The sequence below is a fragment of the Elephas maximus genome, chromosome 4 (assembly GCF_024166365.1).
Source record: "Elephas maximus indicus isolate mEleMax1 chromosome 4, mEleMax1 primary haplotype, whole genome shotgun sequence".
Taxonomy (NCBI): Eukaryota; Metazoa; Chordata; class Mammalia; order Proboscidea; family Elephantidae; genus Elephas; species Elephas maximus.
Genome location: NC_064822.1, coordinates 30,628,636 through 30,650,079, shown reverse-complemented (window position 1 = coordinate 30,650,079; position 21,444 = coordinate 30,628,636). Strand labels below are relative to the sequence as shown.

Here is a 21,444-nt window from a genome sequence, read left to right as displayed (position 1 = left end):
AGGGGGAGGCTCCTCTGTCGGTTCTGGGGGAAGGTCCTTGTCATCAATTTTCTCCTATTCTAGAAGCTTCTCAGCTCAAGGAACGTGGGTCCAAAGGATGCCCTCTGCTCCTGGCTTGTCTTTCTTGGTGGTAATGAGCTCCTCTCTTCTCTGCTTGCTTCTCTCTTTTATATCTCAAGAGAGATTGATACAAGATATGACCTAATCCTGTAGATTGTGCCCTGCCTCATTAGTATATCTGTCTCTAATTCTGTCTCATTAACATCATAGAGGTTAGGATTTACAACACATAGGATAATTACATCAAATCTCAGAAGAGTGGATAATCACACAATACTGGGAATCAAGGCCTAACCAAGTTCACACACATTTTGGAAGGGCACAATTCAGTCCATATCACTGGTCAACCACCTGAGTTAGGTGTCGGTCCCTCTTCTGACTGATAGGATGACCAAGATGTGCGTGTGGAGGGGGTGCACTGGAACTATTCAAGGTTGGAATTCTGATGGTAGGGCTAGCCCTCCCAGGAACTATGGATGAGAAAGTTTCTACAAGAAGGCTGTAGGTGACAAAGGTAATAAAATTTATCTAGTACAACACCGTGTGCCATGGAGAATGGTTCGGATTCCTTAGTAGACATTTACAGAACCAAAAGAAAAACCGCATGTTAAAACCACAAAGTTATTATTTTAACATTTAAGGCAACTCCCATTTACGACCCTGAACACAAGAACTGTAAGGTTGAGACAATCAGAAGATTTTAATTGCTACTGATTTTGAGTTATTTAAAAATTAGTATGGATAGGAATCATCTTACAAATAAAAAAAAAATCAACCATTCTGGATAAGTGAGAATATATCATAAGCTATCTTTTATTTTGATGTCCTAAAGTAATAAAGAAATGATGCTCATAAAGGGATATGGGGAAAGTTTAATGTGAGTTTTCAAAAATATTTCTACGTAAGCATTTTTCTTTCATTAACTAAAGCAAGCTTTTCTACAATGCACCCAAATCCTGCATTTAATGAAGAAAGAGCTCAAGAAGGTTTGTCATTTGATTCTATGTTGTCTGTAGTATAAAATCAGTGTAAGCAGTAAAAATTGTTATTGCCCTGATATTTTACTGAATTTCTCTAACTTAAAATTTCATAAAAGAATCTTTTCCCTCTTAGATATTTATAGACTTTTGCTTCTTATTCTGAGTTGAAGACAGCTCCACTTATGTAAACTGATTGCTTAATAAATTATGTAATCTTACAAATAGAGACCAGAATTCACAAAATAGATAAATAGAAAAGACCAAAAAAACTAACATTCCATTTTAACGAGATACATTCAATGAATTATGAAATAAAAGTCAGAGAATAGCCAAGTTTTCAAAAGTTGGTGCATCAAGAAGGAGGCTATTCTATGTATTTAATCATCTTCAATGATGCATTTTATAAGTTGACTTCTTAATTTTCTGAGTCATCTTCTTAATTTTTCTCCCTCCAAATGTAAGCCTTTCAGCATGGATAGTGATATGGATGTTGATAACATTTACCGTTGGGAATCGCTGCAGATGACATAGGCTGTGGAGCGTATATGCCATTAAATGTGTGGAGCTGTGAATCAATATGTAGAAAACACACTGGAGTGGTAAGAAGGCATATGCCACTATTTCCAATTCAAAACACTCAACAGTTGTTAACGCTGTAATCCTTGTATCATGTAGTGGAGAAAAATTTTGAAACTCTGAATGCTGACTTTAGTTTTTAGGGCCCAGAAATTAATGTTTATGTGAAACAAGTCCATAATAATAAATGAATTACACTATGGAACTGGAACACGGTACACCAAACTTTAATTGGTTTACAATCGGAAAACCTGACACTGGTAGAAACAAAATTTTCTCTTATGTAAGTGAATAATTCACATTATCGTTTAAACATTGCCTAAGCATTTTGATTCTCTTAAGACTATTTTTACTCTCTTCATATGATTTTCCTCTTTAAAAAACTTTAGTTCCATTTTTATGTTTGTGATTTTTTCTACATTGAAATTACTATACTTTCACAATCTGTTATTACTTATTAGCAATATAAATAATTTTATGCTTTTCAATTACACCAATATCATGTTCCAGTTGCTTCATTTCTTCTTCCAGCTTCTGCTTGCGCATTTTCTTCGGTATGGAATCTATGAAGACCGAGAGAGACTGGAACTCTTTATGCACCACTTCCCAGTTTTTTTTCAGCCCCTGTAAATGGTAAAGAAAACCGTAAATACTAAACTGTAAACATAAAGTAAAACCGTAGTGGTAAAGGACAGCGTAAATAGGTAAAGAAAACTGACAAAAATAACTTTTACAAATGATACATATTTATCAAGGACTTGGCCACAGTAACAAAAAATACTGTGCAGAGGCCAAATTCTGTCCTTGATTGTGTGCTCAGCTCCCACTGGGAGTATTTCTTTGCTCTGTTTTTAATGTTACTGTACTTGTTTTTACCATCAAATGTGCATTTGCAGAGTTATGAGGAGTATGTAACTGAGCTCATAGCAAATGCTTTGGTTAAAGCAGCAAGTTAGAATTGATATCCCCAAGTAAAAACACTTTTGAACAGAAAGGCTTTCTTATAAGAATTCTACTTTTTTATCTTTAGAATTTTCTTTTTAAATCATTATCCTCATTCTTCAACAGAGAAATCACATTAAAAGAGTGATTCTGACTTGCATAGCCGTAGTTTCTTACATCTGACATGATGGAGTTACACAAAACACCAAAATTCAGTGTTATAAAATATGATTTTAAGTATCTTTTTAATATATTAAATAAATATATTAATATATAGATATAGTTGAGGGATCTATAAAAACCCAGTAAACCGAGGGATCTATATTTCCCATTTATTTATTCTAGAAATGATTGAAACGCCATTAAACATAAAACATATGCTAATTCTGTAGTCTAGTTAATGTTTTACTTTATCAGAAATCAACACATTCAAAATTAGGGTTCTCTTAGGAGCAATAAGGTCATTTCCATCTCTGCATAGATGACCATTTCTTATCACAGTGCACTAGGGGTCCCATTGCCAAAATGGTCTTAAACAACTAATTGAACTTATGCGATGAAATTCTATATATTAGCACCTTTTATAATTCACTATGAGTGCATGTCTCATTTTATTTATATAAAACCAGAAAGCAAAAATGCAAGTGCAATTTAAAACACTGCTTTGAAAACATGGTCCTTGGAAATGGTGGTCATACATTTCTATTTAGGAGAGGGTTAGAGGTGTCTTATATAATAATGCCTTCATATAAGTCCTCGTGGTACAAATTTAATCTTGTGGAAACTTTTCAAAGGCAACAAAATCTTAATGGTTTATTTCCACACTTAGGTAAAAATGATCATAGGATCGGGCACACTGTAAGCATAGGTTGGTTGGGGGAAAGGGCAACAAATTTTGACTTCTCATTGAGTGAGAGTATATCAAGGGTTTGGAAAGGGAAAAGGTAGATGGAAAAGACATCCAAGCTAAAAAAAAAAGAAAGAAAGAAAGAAAGAAACAACAGGGGTTGGGTTTATTAAAATTGTATAACACATCCTGAAAAGTGTATGAGATGTATTCTAAAAAGAAGCCCTCAAAAAATTATATTTTTCCACACTCTTTTTTTTTTTTCTTTTTTATGAAATGTGAAATATGCTTCCGCAGGGCTCCACAGGGGTGCCTACTGCATAGAGGAAATCTATGTATTTATACACTTTCAAATATCAAAAGGTTTTCATTGCTAGTTGGGTGCTATTGTCACATCACTTGTGGTCACAGCAGCTATACTTTTTCTCTGTATTCTCTTCTGGGGATAGTTTGCTTTTATCTTCTACTGTGTACAATAATGTTTGGATCAAAGTTAACAGCTAGGTAAGGGGAACTAAATATAACTAGTATTTCATATTATATTGAAACAACCACCTTGAGGCTTTTGAGACTTTTTTTTTTCCTTTTTGGTTATTTCATCTGGAAATCTTTTATCCATTGCAGCAATAGCAATTTTTCTTTATTTCATAATTTTTTTTCTCTTCTGTTTTAATGTTGAAATGACATTACTCATTTTGGAAAAAAATTCAAATAGGGAGAAGTGGTCATAAAATAAATTGGAGGTGTTTTGAGTTCCATGCTCCTGTTGCACCCTGCCCCCTCCACTCATTCTCCATCTTCTTGCCCTGCTCTGTGTCTTGGGGTGGGGGCTGGGGGTTGATCCTTGTGGGCTGCACCATCCTGGCTCCTTTGCCCTCTGACCTCTGGCTGAGTTCAGCCAATGGAGGCACTCATGGGAGGAGAGAGAGGTCAGGGCTTTTCTTCTCCCTCTTTCTTGGCCCTGCCTGGAAGCTAGTTCTGACCGAATCCTTCTGTGACTACAACACCTGCCAGAGTGTGGGGTGAGAAGGGGGAGAAAATGAATGAATACAAATGGGAATGAATAGGCCAAGACCAGTACCCTGCCGCTAATGAATTAGAGAATTGAGTTAATTAGCCCCTCTTCCAGGCTCCAGATCTCCCAGTGCTCTGGTAACACAGTTATCCCCCTGCCCTTCATGCCAAGGGTGCTGGTGGATTCCCAATGTTTTTAGTCCATGGGTACCTCAGTGTTCCCTGCTGGTTCCCTTAACTCTGCTTCGCTTTTGTAAAGAGTTCCTTCATGAAATTATCTTCAAAATCCCAGCTGAGTGTACCTTCTCTTTCCTGCTGGAGCCCTGAGGGTTACAGCTTCCCTTTGTTAACTTCCTGTGCAGGTGTGTATAACATAGTGTGGAAACCATTGGCCTGGGAATAGGTAGGTGTGAGTTGTAGTTCTTATTCAGATACTTGAAAATTTTGTGACCAAGAGCAAATCTAAAGCAAACTCTAAGTTCACTGACAAGGGCTGTATTTGTTTTGCTCACTACAGTATTCCCAGGGTTGGGCACAGAGTCTGGAATATATTAGATATGCAATAAATGAATGAATTGGGTGAATGAACAAATGAGCCCACTTAACATCTTTGCATTTTATATCCTTATCTGTAAATAAGGGGTTTGGAATCATTAGACCAGACGATGCCTTCCAGATACAATGAGTTATTTTATGAAGAATGAACAGAATGTGGCCAGCTCAGGAGCATACAACTGTGTTGTCATAGAACTGCAACTCATCATCGGGGGGAAGCATGGTTCAGGGCTTGTCAGGAGTATAGCTAGTGGCTTTGTTGCTATGGCAACTATATTCCCCAGCCAATAAAGCATCCAATGGAGGATTTGCTATGGCTGCATCAAAGGGTATGCAATGAAACCCTGTAGTGACCACATTAGGAAGCTGAGGGCTGATTATCAACTACAGTCAAAGAGGTATATGAAGGAGAAGCCTTTTCTTCTTGAGGGAAGTTCTTCCATTTTTCCCTATTCATCAGCATCATTTAGATATAAAAATCTGGCTTTCACAAATTCATATACTTTCTGAAAATGGTAGAATCCAAGTAGGGGGGGAAGAAGGGGGAGAGAGAGACAGAAAGAGAAAGAATATGAATGAGAATGAATGGTTCAAGACCAGCACCTCCCTCTAATGAATTAGAGAATTGAGTTAATTAGCTAAAATAGAATAAGTCACAATCTGTGTTAAGTCACTGCACAGTTAGACACGGCATTCAGAGTGTTGTGTTAACATGTTCCGTCTCTAACAAGGGTCACTTTTCCTTTATGATGCTCTGCTTCAGCCTCACTGGCAGCTAGTGCTCCCTGAAAATGCCAGTGAAATTCCCACGTCTGTGGCTGCCAGCCTTCCTGCCTGCCTGTATTCCTCTTTTCCTTCGGGCACATCATTACTGAGCACCTGTGTTTATACTGGGCACTGTGTTAGGTACCAGGGATATAGCTGTCAACAAAGAGACACAGTCCCTATCCTTAGGCCACTACTGCTGTAGGGGATCCCCTCCTGCTTGGCACTTTAATTCCCATCCTTCAGTGGAGATCCATGCCTCGGAACCCTTATAAAACTTACACACACACATATGCACACATTTACATATAAATACATTCACATGTGCATATGTACATTTATAAATCAGCCCGTGTGACCAGTGGTTAAGTGCTCCGCTGCTAACATAAAGGCTGGCAGTTCTCACTCACCCAGTGGCTCCACAGGAGAAAGCGCTGGCAATCTGCTCCCGTAAGGATTACAGCCTAGAAAACCCTGTGGGGCAGTTCTGCTCTGAAACACGGGGTTTCTGTGAATCAGCATCGTCTCTGTGGCACCCAGCAACGTATACATATATACCGCTGCTGATCAATTAAATGATAATGTTCTCTATACCAGAAATTGTACCTTATGCCTTTTTAATATCCTCAGGGCTTGGCATAATACTTTGTTTAATAAATGCCTACTGATGACTATCATAACATCGATAAAATGTTAAAATTTATAACAGCATATGAATTCATTTTTTAACAGAAGTTAACACAAAATTTTTTTTTTCTGTTTTTGAAAGTTCCCTAGAAATAGCTTTGTAGAAAGCTTTAAAAGTACCAAAACAAAGGGTAAAGTGCTATACAGAGACAGCTCTATATAAATGTAGAATAGTATACGTGCTTAATAAATACTCTCTAAACGTGATGATGGAGTGGTAACCCTGGTCACATTCTCTAACATTTTAAATGCTTCAGATAAAAGTCTTGCGTTAAAAGCTCACAAGTAAATATCTTTTCAAATCTATTTTACTTATATTTAATAAAAGAAGGAAAATACACATAAAACCTAATGCCTAAAAAAAAAAATGCCTAGTGATGATAAAATCTGGACATTTGTGTTACAGTAAAAAAGAAAAAGAAAAAGCTGGTCTAGGGGTAGTTTCAACTATTCTAGAGCTCCATCTAGTGAAAAATAACCAATATATGAATATATTTTTTCGATACATACGGGCAAGAGAATGAAAGTAAAAATGCTTAGTTGCCCTATACATGCATGATTGGTGCAGGAGAGGTGGGCTTCCTACAACACTTCAGGAAATAACAGAATCTCACCAAATTGGAAATAAAATGTTGTTCAATGAATCCCTAAGTATAATTTTTTCCTCCTCCCGAAGAGTCAGATTTGCTGCATGTGGTTTGCCACCATAACCAAAGGAGATTATTCTGATTTCAAAATCAAAGCACCGGCTTTAATAATAAAGGGGAGTGGGGAAGTGGTATACAATTTAGAGATGTTTCCAAGAGTTACAGACAAATATAAAATACAGAACACACACCTGCAGAACTGCCTCCCTTTCTTCATCAGACAGCCTTTTCATAGCTGCCTTTCTAAGGTTTTCCTGGACATAATTATCATATTCTTCTTGGGCTTTCTTTACTTCCTCATTTCGCTTGCATATATATCCAGGTGTGACACCATAATCCTGTAAGAATTTTTCAGTTAAAAAAAAAGTCAATATCTTGAATGCAATCTTATATATGCTATATACACTAACCAATGAATGGGAGAAAAATAAACCTTACCAATTGTCATATGTGTCAACTTGGCTAGGCCATGATTCTCAGTTTTGTGTGATTGTTCGCCATTTTGTCATCTGATGTGATTTTCCTATGTGTTGTAAATCGTACCTCTATGATGTTAATGAAGCAGGATTACAGGCAGTTATGTTAATGAGGCAGGACTCAATCTACAAGATTAGGTTGTATCTTTAGTCAATCTCTTTTAAGATATAAAAGAGAGAAGCAAGCAGAGAGATAGGGGGACCTCATACCACCAAGAAACAAGGGCCAGGAGAATAGCTCATCCTTTGGACCTGGGGCCCCTGTGCTGAGAAGCTCCTTACTGGGGAAGATTGATGACAAGGACCTTCCCCCAGAGGTGACAAACAGAAAGCCTCCCCCTGGAGCTGGCACCCTGAATTCAGACTTGTAGCCTCCTGAACTGTGTGAGAATATGTTTCTCTCTATTATAGACATTCACTTGTGGTATTTCTGTTATAGCAGCACTATGCAACAAAGACACTGATTTAAAACCTTTGTTCAAACACTGCAAATTGACACAAGTAATTTTTCCTCACTGGGAACTAGTTGATTCCAGTCTATTAAAACAACCTGAGGTGTCACTGAGGTCACTTGTTTTCTTCTTTTCTGAATGTTGTCCAGTGACTGTTCCTGGCTGATGAATTGGCTCTTACTTTAGCCATAGTAAGGAAACCTGGTGGCTCAGTGGTTAAACTCTAGGCTGCTAACCAAAAGGTCAGTAATTTAAACCTACCAGTCACTTCACAGAAGAAAGATGTGGCAGTCTGCCTGGATTACAGCTTTGGAAACCCTGTGGGGCAGTTCTACTCTGTCCTAAAGGGTCACCATGAGTGGAAATCTATTAGATGGCAATGCCTTTGGGTTTGTTTTTGTTTATACATAGTAGTTGGCTATTGATGATAAGGAAATTGAAAATTTTTACTATTTTCTGCAGTCTGAAATTAATCAAACATATAGGGTTGCTATGAGTTGGAATCAACTCGACAGCACTGGGTTTTATAATAAAAATGCATTGATGATGGGAATGCAAAAGCTGGAAACAAAGAAGAAGGATCAGTAGTTGGAAAATCTGGCGTTGGTGATAGAGATGACACCAGAGATCACATGAGGGAATTTGGAAAGACTTCTTCATTGCAAATACTTTTTTTTAACAACATAAATGGTGGCTATACACATGGACCTCGCCAGATGGAAAACATAGGAATTGAATCGACTACATCTGTGGAAAGAGATGATGGAGAAACTCAGTATTACCAGTCAGAACAAGGCCAGGGGCTAAATGTGGAACAGACCATCAATTGCTCATATGCAAGCTCAAGTTGAAGCTGAAGAAAATTAAAACAAGTCCACAAAAACCAAAGTATGACCTTGAGTATATCCCACCTTAATTTGGAGACCATCTCAAAATCAATTTGACGCACTGAACACTAATGACTGAAGACCAGATGAATTGTGGGATGACATCAAGGACATCATACATAAAGGATGAAAAGGTCATTAAAAAGACAGGAAAGAAAAGACCAAAATGGATGTCAGAAGAGACTCTGAAACTTGCGTTTGAATGTCAAGTAACTAAAGTGAAAGGAAGAAATGAAGTAAAACAGCTGAACAGAAGATTTCAAGGGTCAGCTCTAGAAGACATAGTAAAGACATATTATTACAACATGTATATAGACCTGGAGATAGAAAACCAAAAGGAAAGAACACAGTCGGCATTGCTCAAGCCGAAAGAACTGAAGAAAAAATTCAAGTCTTGAGTTGCAATTCTGAAGAATTCTATGGGCAAAATATTGAATGATGCAGGAAGCATCAAACGAAGATGGAAGGAATACACAGAGTCACTGTACCAAAAAGAATTGTTCGACGGTCAACCATTTCAGGAGGTAGCATATGATCAAGAACCGATGGTACTGAAGGAAGAAGTCTAAACCGCACTGGAGGCATTGGAGAAAAAAACAAGGCTCCAGGAATTGACAGAATACCAACTGAGATGTTTCAACAAATGGATGCACTGCTGGAAGTGCCCACTCATCTACGCCAAGAAACGACTGGAAGAGATCCATCTTTGTGCCCATTCCAAAGAAAGTTGATCTAAAAGAATGAGGAAATTACCAAACAATAACATTAATATCACACAAGTAAAATTTTGCTGATGATTATTCAAAAGTGGTTGCAGCAGTACATCGACAGGGAATTGCCAGAAATTCAGGCCAGAACACTTGTTATTTATGCTATTTTATAGTCTGTTTTTGGCGAGTCTGTCTCTTCACAGAAGGCAAACTCCAAGAGGACAGAAACTTTGGCTTTCTCATTCATTGTCATACCCAGCACCAACTACATTCTGAAATAATTCTTTGAAGAATGAACAATGAGTAATTCCATTTCTTTAGACAGCAAAGTCAACACATTCGTTATTATGAAAGAATCACTGCTGATTGCATTGCCATCAGTCCTTGTAAGCCACCTAAACCAAAAACCAAACCCACTGCTGCTCAGTCAATTCCGACTCATAGCGACCCTATAGGACAGAGTAACACTGCCCCATACAACTTCCAAGGAGCGGCTGGTAGATTCAAACTGTTGACCTTTTGGTTAGCTGCTAAGCTCTTAAACACTGTGCCACCAGGGCTCCGTAAGCACCTAAAAAAAAAAAAAAGCACCTAGGTACCTAAAAATATACTTTGCATTTCCAAAAACAACCTCATGTCCCAAGTCAGCTTTCTCTTAAAGCTGATGTGCTTGGTATCTAATAAGGCTTTTTTTTTTTTTTTTTTTAAATAAAGGTCTTGGAAGTATTTGTCTTATTTAACTAAACCATGCATAAGAGGTGTCTTAATCATCTAGTGTTGCTATAACAGAAATACCACAAGTGGATGGCTTTCACAAACAGAAGTTTATTCTCTCAGAGTTTAGATGGCTAGAATTCAAGGCACCAGCTCCAGGGGAAGGCTTTCTTTCTCTGTTGGTTCTGGGGGAAGTTTCTTATCATCAGTCTTACCCTAGTCTAGGAGAGTCTCAGCATAGGCACCCTGGGTCCAAAGGATGCGCTCTGCTCCTGGCACTTCTTTCTTGGTGGCATGAGGTCTCACTCCTCTCTGCTAAATTCTCTTTTTTAGATCTCAAAAAGATTGATTCAAGATACAATCTATGCTGTAGATTGAGTCCTGTCTCATTAACATAACTGCCTCTAATCCTGAGGTTGGGATTTACAACATATAGGATAATCACATCAGATCACAAAACAGTGGACAACACAGTACTGAGAATCATGGCCTAGCCAAGTTGATACACATTTTGGGGCGGGGTGGGGGGGGAACGAAATTCAACCCATAACAAAAGGTCTTAATAACTCAAGACTAAAGGCTAAGGTCCTAAAAGAAATAAAGAAAAGCCAACTGTTGCTCTTGTTGTTAGGTGTGGCTGAGTCAGTTCCAACTCTTAGCAACCCTATGTACAACGTAAGGAAACACTACCTGGTCCTGCACCATCCTCACAATCATTACTTTGTTTGAGCCCATTGTTGCAGCCACTGTGTCAATCCATCTCATTCACGGTCTTCCTCTTTTTCACTGACCCCCTACTTTACCACCTTCACGTGTCTGTCAGTTTGTTGTACTGTGGGGGCTTGTGTGTTGCTGTGATGCTGGAAGCTATGCCCCTGGTATTCAGATACCAGCCGGGTCTCCCATGGTGGACAGGTTTCAGCTGAGCTTCCAGACTAAGACAGAGGAGGAACAAGGACCCAGCAGTCTACTTGTGAAAAGAATTAGCCAGTGAAAACCTTATGAATAGCAGTGGAACATTGTCTGATATGGTGCTGGAAGATGAGTCCCCCAGGTTGGAAGGCACTCAAAAGATGACTGAGGAAGAGCTGTCTCCTCAAAGTAGAGTCGACCTTAATGACGTGGGTGGAGTAAAGCTTTCGGGACTTTCATTTGCTGCTGTGGCATGAATCAAAATGAGAAGAAACAGTTGAAAATATCCATTAAAAATAGGAACCTGAAATGTACGAAGTATGAATCCAGGAAAATTGGAAGTCATCAAAAATGAAATGGAACACATAAACATCGATATCTTAGGCATTAGTGAGCTGAAATGGACTGGTATTGGCCATTTTGAATCGGAAGATCATATAGTCTACTATGCTGGGAATGACAACTTGAAGAGGAATGATGTTGCGTTCATCGTCAAAAAGAACATCTCAAGATCAATCCTGAAGTACGAGCCTGTCAGTGATAGAATAATATCCATGTGCCTACAAGAAGACCAGTTAATACAACTAATATTCAAATTTACACACCAACCATTAAGGCCAATGATGAAGAAATTGAGGATTATTACCAACTTCTGCAGTCTGAAATTGATCGAACATGCAATCAGGATGCATTGATAATTACTAGTGACTGGAATGCGAAAGTTGGAAACAAAGAAGAAAGATCAGTAGTTGGAAAATAAGGCCTTGGAGATAGAAACAGTGGTGGAGATCGAATGATAGAATTTTGCAAGACTAACGACTTCTTCATTGCAAATGCCTTTTTTCACCAACATAAGTGACAACTATACACATGGATCTCACCAGATGGAATAAACAGGAATCAAATCGACTACATCTGTGGAAAGAGACAATGGAAAACCTCAATATTATCAGTCAGAACAAGGCCAGGGCCAACTGGGGAACAGACCATTAATTGCTCATATGAAAGCTCAAGCTGAAACTGAACAAAATTGGAGCAAGTCCACGAAAGCCAAAATATGACCTTGAGTATATCCCACCTGAATTCAGAAACCATCTCAAGAATAGATTTGACCTTTTGAACACTTATGACTGAAGACCATACGAGTGGTGGAATGACATCAAGGACATCATATATGAAAAAAGCAAGAGGTCATTGAAAACAAAGAAAAGACCAAGATGGATGTCAGAGGAGACTCTGAAACTTGCTCTGGAATGTCGAGCAGCTAAAGCAAAAGGAAGAAAAAACAAAAACCAAACCCACTGCCATTAAGTTGATTCCGACTCATAGCAACTCTATAGGACAGAGTAGAACAGCCCCATAGAGTTTCCAAGGAGTGCCTTGCGGATTCGAACTGCTGACCTCTTGGTTAGCAGCCGTAGCACTTAACCACTACACCACCAGGGTTTCCAAAAGGGAGAAATGATGAAGTAAAAGAACTGAACAGAAGATTTCAAAGGACGACTCCAGAGGACAAAGTAAAATATTTTAATGACATGTGCAAAGATCTGGAGATGGAAAACCAAAAGGGAAGAACATGCTTGGTGTTTTTCAAGCAGAAAGTACTGAAGAAAAAATTCAAGTCTCAAGCTGCAAGAGTGAAGGATTCTATGTGGAAAAGATTAAATGATGCAGGAAGCATTAAAAGAAGATGGAATCTCAACCCACCTGGATCAAAGGAGAATGAAGAACACCAAGGTCACACAACAACTAAGATCCCAAGAGACAGAAAGGGCCACATGAACCAGAGACCTACATTATCCTGAGACCAGAAGAACTAGTTGGTGCCTGGCCACAATCGATGACTGCCCTCACAGGGAGCACAATAGAGAACCCCTGAGGGAGCAGGAGATCAGTGGGATGCAGACCCCAAATTCTCATAAAAAGACCATACTTAATGGTCTGACTGTGACTAGAGGAATCCCGGCGGTCACGGTCCCCAAACCTTCTGTTGGCACAGGACAGGAACCATCCCTGAAGACAATTCATCAGACATGAAAGGGACTGGACAGTGGGTAGGTAAGAGATGCTGATGAAGAGTTAGCTAATTATATCAGGTGAACACTTGAGACTGTGTTGGCATCTCCTGTCTGGAGGGGGGATGGGAGGATAGAGAGAGTTGGAAGCTGGCAAAATTGTCACGAAAGGAGAGACTGGAAGGGCTGACTCATTAGGGGGAGAGCAAGTGGGAGTAAGGAGTAAGATGTATATTAACTTATATGTGACAGACTGACTTGATTTGTAAACGTTCACATGAAGCTCAAAAAAAGTTAATAAAAAATTAAATTAAATTAAAAACAACAACAACAACAACAACAAAAAGAAGATGGAAGAAAAACACAGAGTCATTATATCAAAAAAGAATGTCAAGGGTGGCCAAGATGGCCGAGTAGGTAGAAGCTACCTTGGATCCCTCTTGCAACAAAGACTTGGAAAAACAAGTGAATCAATCACATACATGACAATCTATGAACCCTGATCATCAAACACAGATCTAAAGAGTTGACCTGAGTGACAGACACTGAGAACGAGCAACCATGGGGAAGCAATGACTGTTTTCGGACTCTGGAGCCAGCGTTCCAGTCAGAAAACCTTGGTGCTGGGCTTTGGATTGCGCACAGGGCAGCTGAGCATGGCATCCTGAGACAGCGCAAACACGGGACGCAGCCCTAGCCCCCAGAAGTGACCTCGGGGGAAGCCCAGCCAGTGCATGCAGGCAGCACAGTGACACAGCTGACAGGAGAAGTCACTGGGAGGCAGTGACTGGTTTTGGAGCTTGGAGTGCGGCATCCCAGCCGGGGAACCTTGGTGCTGGGCTTTGGACTGGGAGCAGAGGAACTGACCATGGCTTCTGAGACAGCATAAGCACAGGACGTGGGCCTGACCCTCGGGGGCAATCTCAACCCAGCCAACACACACAGGCTACACACCCCTCGGGAATCTCAGATAAAACAGTCATCACCAAGCAAGATAAGAACTTTGTCTATATTCCAAGGTGCTACTCTCTCCTATCTATCTGATCCCTCACCTACCCTTCTCAGGCAGCTTCATTAACATTGGAATTTCCTGAGTCAGAGAGTGAAGTGCTCTGCGGTTTTTTTTTTTTCTTTTCCTAACCCATTCTCCTGGCCTGAGAGAAGCAGCTACAAAAAACCCGGGGACCAAAAATCCTTCCCTGACTTCCTGAAATTGGACTAAAAATACAGAACTAGCTCCAGCCAAGCATATGAGATCCACAGTCTTGGGCTTTCATCCCTACAGGGAACAAGGTGGCTATTACAATGCAAAGGCAATTCTGATAGGGATATGACTCTAATGGTTTTAACGGATTACTGGAAAGACAAGTTTCCCAGGTTTGATATCTCTGTGTATTAAACAGAGCCCTCACTGACCCACAACAGGGAACTGAGGGCTGAAGCTCCGCCCAGACCACCTAGCCTCCTGCCTTAGGGGGTCTGAGGATGGTGACACCTACCAATCTGTAGAGGTACATGCATTGGGTGCCTAAGGTACAGCTGCAGAGCCCACCCAACAAAGTGCTTTAGGAATAGAGACACACCTACCTCACTGGCACTTGGGGGAAGCCTGTCAGCATCCTGCCCACCCAGACTGTGACCCCCTGCTGATACCAGAATCTGGTGCACACAACTATCACCACTACTCCTCTAGGTGGATAGGTGACAGTCTGCACCACACACTTGGTGACCCAAAATCAGATTCTACTCAAGAATAGTGAGTGGACTCTCAGGCTTATATATCTGGTAACAGCCCAAACCAGCTGGTAATAGGACATAAGTGATTCAAGGGCTACAACAATCAAGACAGTGCAATCTAGTAGCCCATCTACGTATATTGAAAGAAAACAATACAAGATAAGACTCAGTGAGCAAATATAAAATAAATCGTTACAATATGTTATAGATGGCTCGGAGACAGCAGTTGATATCAAACCACATAAAGAAGCAGACCGTGATTGCTTCTACAACTCCCCAAATTAAAGAATCAAAATCTTTCCCAAATGAAGATACAATCCTGGAATTGCCAGATGCAGACTATACAAAACTAATTTACAGAATGCTTCAAGACATCAGGGATGACCTCAGAAATGAAATAAGGCAATCTACAGAAAAAGCCAAGGAACACACTGATAAAGCAGTTGAAGAAATCAAAAAGATTATTCAAGAACATAGTGGAAAAATTAATAAGCTGCAAGAATTCATAGAGAGACAGCATTCAGAAATCCAAAAGATTAACAGTAAAATTACAGAATTAGACAACTCAATAGGAAGTCAGAGGAGCAGAATTGAGCAATTGGAATGCAGGGTGGGGGAGATGAAGGATAAGGGAATTGACACCAATATAGTTGGAAAAAAATCAGATAAAAGAATTAAAAAGAAATGAAGAAACCCTAAGAATCATGTGGGACTCTGTCAAGAAGAATAACTTGCGTGTGATTAGAGTTCCAGAACAGGGAGGGATGACAGAAAATACAGAGAGAATAGTTGAAGATCTGTTGGCAGAAAACTTCTCTGACATCATGAAAGACGAAAGGATATCTATCCAAGATGCTCATCGAACCCCATTTAAGACTGATCCAAAAAGAAAATCACCAAGACATATTGTCATCAAACTTGACAAAACCAAAGATAAAGAGAAAATTTTAAAAGTAGCCAGGGATAAAAGAAAGGTCTCCTACAAAGGAGAATCAATAAGTTCAGACTACTCAGCAGAAACCATGCAGGCAAGAAGGCAATGGGATGACATATATAGAGCACTGAAGAGAAAACTGCCAGCCAAGGATCATATATCCAGCAAAACTCTCTCTCAAATATGAAGGTGAAATTAAAATATTTACAGATGAACACAAGCTTAGAGAATTTGCAAAAACCAAACCAAAGCTACAAGAAATACTAAAGAAAATGGTTTCATCAGAAAATCAATAATATCAGATATCAGCACAACACAAGGTCACAGAACAGAACATCCTGATATCAACTCAAATAGGGAAATCACAAAAACAAATTAAGATTAATTTTAAAAAGAAAAAAAATGCTCAAAACAGGGAATCATTGAAGTCAGTATGTAAAAGATCACAATAATCAAAAAGAGGGACTAAATACAGGAGGCATAGAACTGCCATATGGAGAGGAAAACAAGGAGATATAGGACAATATAAGGTAGGTTTTTACTTAGAAAAATAGGGGTAACTATTAAGGTAACCACAAAAAAGGTATAATTCCATAACTCAAAATAAAAACCAAAAAAACATAGCGACTCAGCAAACATAAATTCAACTACTATGAAAATGAGGAACACACAATTTACAAAGAAAAACGTCTCAGCACAAAAAAGTAAGTGGAAAAATGCAACTGTCAACAACACACACAAAAAGGCATCAAAATGACAGCACCAAACACATACTTAAATCTATAATTACGCTGAATGTAAATGGACTAAATGCACCAATAAAGAGACAGAAAGTCTCAGACTGGATAAAGAAAAACGATCCAGCTATATGCCACCTACAAGAGACACACCTTAGACTTAGAGACACAAACTAAAACTCAAAGGATGGAAAAAAATATATCAAGCAAACAACAAGCAAAAAAGAGCAGGAGTAGCAATATTAATTTCTGACAAAAAAAGACTTTAAAGTTAAATCCACCACAAAGGATAAAGAAGGACACTACATAATGATTAAAGGGACAATTGACCAGGAAGATATAACCATATTCAATATTTATGCACCCAATGACAGGGCTGCAAGATACATAAAACAAAATTTAACAGAACTGAAAAGTGAGATAGACACCTCCACAGTTATAGTAGGAGACTTCAACACACCACTTTCGGAGAAGGACAGGACTTCCAGTAAGAAGCTCAATAGAGACACGGAAGACCTAATTGCTACAATCAACAAACTTGACCTCAGAGACTTATAAAGAACACTCCACCCAACAGCTGCAAAGTATACTTTTTTTTCTAGTGCACATGGAACATTCTCTAGAATAGACCACATATTAGGTCATAAAACAAACATTTGCAGAATCCAAAACATCGAAATATTACAAAGCATCTTCTCAGACCACAAGGCCATAAAAGTGGAAATCAATAACAGAAAAATTAGGGAAAAGAAATCAAATACTTGGAAACTGAACAATACCCTGGTCAAAAAAGACTGGGTTATAGAACACATTAAGGAGGGAATAAAGAAATTCATAGACTGCAACGAGAATGAAAACACTTCCTATCAAAACCTCTTAGACACAGCAAAAGCAGTGCTCAGAAGTCAATTTATATCAATAAATGCACACACACATAAAGAAGACAGAACCAAAATCAGAGAACTGTCCCTACAACTTGAACAAATAGAAAGCGATCAACAAAAGAATCCACGGGCACCAGAAGAAAACAAATAATAAAAATTAGAGCTGAACTAAATGAATTAGAGAACAGAAAAACAATTGAAAGAATTAACAAAGCCAAAAGCTGGTTCTTTGAAAAAATGAACAAAATTGATAAACCATTGGCCAGACTGACTAAAGAAATACAGGAAAAGAAAAAAATAACCCAAATAAGAAACGAGATGGGCCATATCACAACAGACTCAACTGAAATTAAAAGAATCATATCATTATTATGAAAAATTGTACTCTAACAAATTTGCAAACCTAGAAGAAACGGATGAATTCCTAGAAAAACACAACCTACCTAAACTAACACAATCAGAAGTAGAACAACTAAATAGACCCATAACAAAAAAAGAGATTGAAAAGGTAATCAAAAAACTCCCAATAAAAAAAAAGCCCTGGCCTGGATGGCTTCACGGCAGAGTTCTACCAAACTTTCAGAGAAGAGTTAACGCCACTACTACTAAAGCTATTTCAAAGCATAGAAAATGACGGAATACTACCTAACTCATTCTATGTGTAGCCACCATATCCCTGATACCAAAATCAGGTAAAGACACCACAAAAAAAGAAAATTACAGACCTATATCCCTCATGAACATAGATGCAAAAATCCTCAACAAAATTCTAGCCAATAGAATTCAACAACATATCAAAAAAAATAAGCCACCATGACCAACTGGGATTTATACCAGGTATGCAAGGCTGGTTTAATATTAGAAAAACCATTAATGTAATCCACCATATAAATAAAACAAAAGACAAAAACCACATGATCTTATCAATTGATACAGAAAAGGCATTTGACAAAGTCCAACACCCATTTATGATAAAAACTCTCAGCAAAATAGGAATTGAAGGAAAATTCCTCAACATAATAAAGGGCATCTATACAAAGCCAACAGCCAACATCACTCTAAATGGAGAGAGTCTGAAAGCATTTCCCTTGAGAACGGGAACCAGACAAGGATGCCCTTTATCATTGCTCTTATTCAACATTGTGCTAGAGGTCCTAGCCAGAGCAATTAGGCTAGACAAAGAAATAAAGGGCATCCGGATTGGCAAGGAAGAAGTAAAATTATCTCTATTTGCAGATGACATGATCTTATACACAGAAAACCCTAAGGAATCCTCCAGAAAACTACTGAAAGTAATAGAAGAGTTTGCAGAGTCTCAGGTTATAAGATAAACATACAAAAGTCACTTGGATTCCTCTACATCAACAAAAAGAACATTGAAGAGGAAATCACCAAATCAATGCCATTCACAGTAGCCCCCAAGAAGATAAAGCACTTAGGAATAAATCTAACCAAAGATGTGAAAGACCTATATAAAGAAAACTACAAAGTACTACTACAAGAAACTAAAAAGGACCTACTTAAGTGGAAAAACATACCTTGCTCATGGATAGGAAGACTTAACATAGTAAAAATGTCTATTCTGCCAAAAGCCATCTATACATACAATGCACTTCTGATCCAAATTCCAATGACATTTTTTAATGTGATGGAGAAACAAATCACCAACTTCATATGGAAGGGAAAGAAGCCTCGGATAAGTAAAGCATTACTGAAAGAAGAAGAAGAAAGTGGGAGGCCTCACTCTACCTGATTTTAGAACCTATTATACAGCCACAGTAGTCAAAACAGCCTGGTACTGGTACAACAACAGGCACATAGACCAATGGAACAGAATTGAGAACCCAGATATAAATCCATCCACATATGAGCAGCTGATATTTGAAAAAGGCCCAGTGTCAGTTAATTGGGGAAAAGGTAGTCTTTTTAACAAATCATGCTGGCATAACTAGATATCCATTTGCAAAAAAATGAAACAGGACCCATACCTCACACCACACACAAAAACTAATTCCAAATGGATCAAAGACCTAAACATAAAGACTAAAACGATAAAGATCATGGAAGAAAAAATAGGGACAATGTTAGAAGCCCTAATAAAAAAAAATACAAGGCATAAATAGAATACAAAACATTATCAAAAATGATGAAGAGAAACCAGATAACTGGGAGCTCCTAAAAATCAAACACCTATGTTCATCTAAAGACTTCACCAAAAGAGGAAAAAGACCACCTACAGATTGGGAAAGAATTTTCAGCTATGACATCTCCGACCAGCACCTGATTTCTAAAATCTATATAATTCTGTTAAAACTCAACCACAAAAAGACAAACAACCCAATCAAAAAGTGGGCAAAGGATATGAACACGCACTTCACTAAAGAAGATATTCAGGCAGCTAACAGATACATGAGAAAATGCTCTCGATCATTAGCCATTAGAGAAATGCAAATTAAAACTACAATGAGATTCCATTTCACTCCAACAAGGCTGGCATTAATCCAAAAAACACAAAATAATAAATGTTGGAGAGGTTGCGGAGAGATTGGAACTCTTATACACTGCTGGTGGGAATGTAAAATGGTACAACCACTTTGGAAATCTATCTGGCGTTTTCTTAAAAAGTTAGAAATAGAACTACCATACAACCCAGAAATCCCACTCCTCAGAATATACCCTAGAGAAACAAGAGCCTTTACATGAACAGATACATGCACACCCATGTTTACTGCAGCACTGTTTACAATAGCAAAAAGCTGGAAGCAACCAAGATGTCCATCAATGGATGCATGGTTAAATAAATTATGGTATATTCACACAATGGAATACTATGCATCGGTAAAGAACAGTGACGAATCTGTGAAACATTTCATAACATGGAGGAACCTGGAAGGCATTATGCTGAGTGAAATTAGATTCAAAAGGACAAATATTGTATAAGACCACTATTATAAGATCTTGAGAAATAGTATAAACTGAGAAGAACACATACTTTTGCGGTTACCAAGGGGGGAGGGAAGGAGGGTGGTAAAGAGTTATTTACTGATTAAAAAAAAAATTTTTTTTTTTTTTAGTAGATAAGAACTACTTTAGGTGAAGGGAAGGACAATACTCAATACAGGGAAGGTCAGCTCAACTGGACTGGACCAAAAGCAAGGAAGTTTCCAGGATAAACTGAATGCTTTGAAGGTCAGCGGAGCAAGGGCAGGGGTTTGGGGACTATGGCTTAAGGGGACTTCTAAGTCAATTGGCAAAATAATTCTATTATGAAAACATTCTGCATCCCACTTTGAAATGTGGCGTCTGGGGTCTTAAATGCTAACAAGCAGCCATCTAAGATGTATCAATTGGTCTCAACCCACCTGGATCAAAGGAGAATGAAGAACACCAAGGTCACACGATAACTATGAGCCCAAGAGACAGAAAGGGCCACATGAACTAGACACTTACATCATCCTGAGACCCGAAGAACTAGATGGTGCCCGGCCACAACCAATGACTGCCCTGACAGGGAGCACAACTGAGAACATCTGAGGGAGCAGGAGAACAGTGGGATGCAGACCCTAAATTCTCATAAAATAGACCAGACTTAATGGTCTGAGTGAGACCAGAAGAATCCCGGTGGTCTTGGTCCCCATAGCTTCTGTTGGCCCAGGACAGGAACCATTCCTGAAGACAACTCATCAGACATGGAAGGGACTGGACAATGGGTTGGAGAGAGACACTGATGAAGAGTGAGCTACTTGTATCAGGTGGACACTTGAGACTGTGTTGGCATCTCCTGTCTGGAGGGGAGATGGGAGGGTAGAGAGGGTTAGAAACTGGCAAAACGGTCACGAAAGGAGAGACTGGAAGGAGGGGCTGACTTGTCAGGGGGAGAGTAAGTGGGAGTATAGAGTAAGGTGGTATATGA

At 38.8% G+C, this 21,444-nt stretch overlaps 1 protein-coding gene across 1 annotated transcript in view; it reads right to left on the bottom strand.

The window, feature by feature from the left end:
* Positions 1 to 1,871: 1,871 nt before the first annotated feature.
* ENKUR (enkurin, TRPC channel interacting protein) overlaps positions 1,872 to 21,444 on the bottom strand; it is a 39,289-nt gene continuing 19,716 nt past the window's right edge. Inside the window, exons 4-5 of the mRNA XM_049881814.1 lie at positions 7,265 to 7,411; positions 1,872 to 2,240 (exon numbers count right to left, since the gene is read on the bottom strand). Coding sequence (XP_049737771.1) covers positions 2,067 to 2,240; positions 7,265 to 7,411 — 321 coding nt within the window. The 3' untranslated portion in view covers positions 1,872 to 2,066. The remainder of the gene's footprint in view (positions 2,241 to 7,264; positions 7,412 to 21,444) is intronic.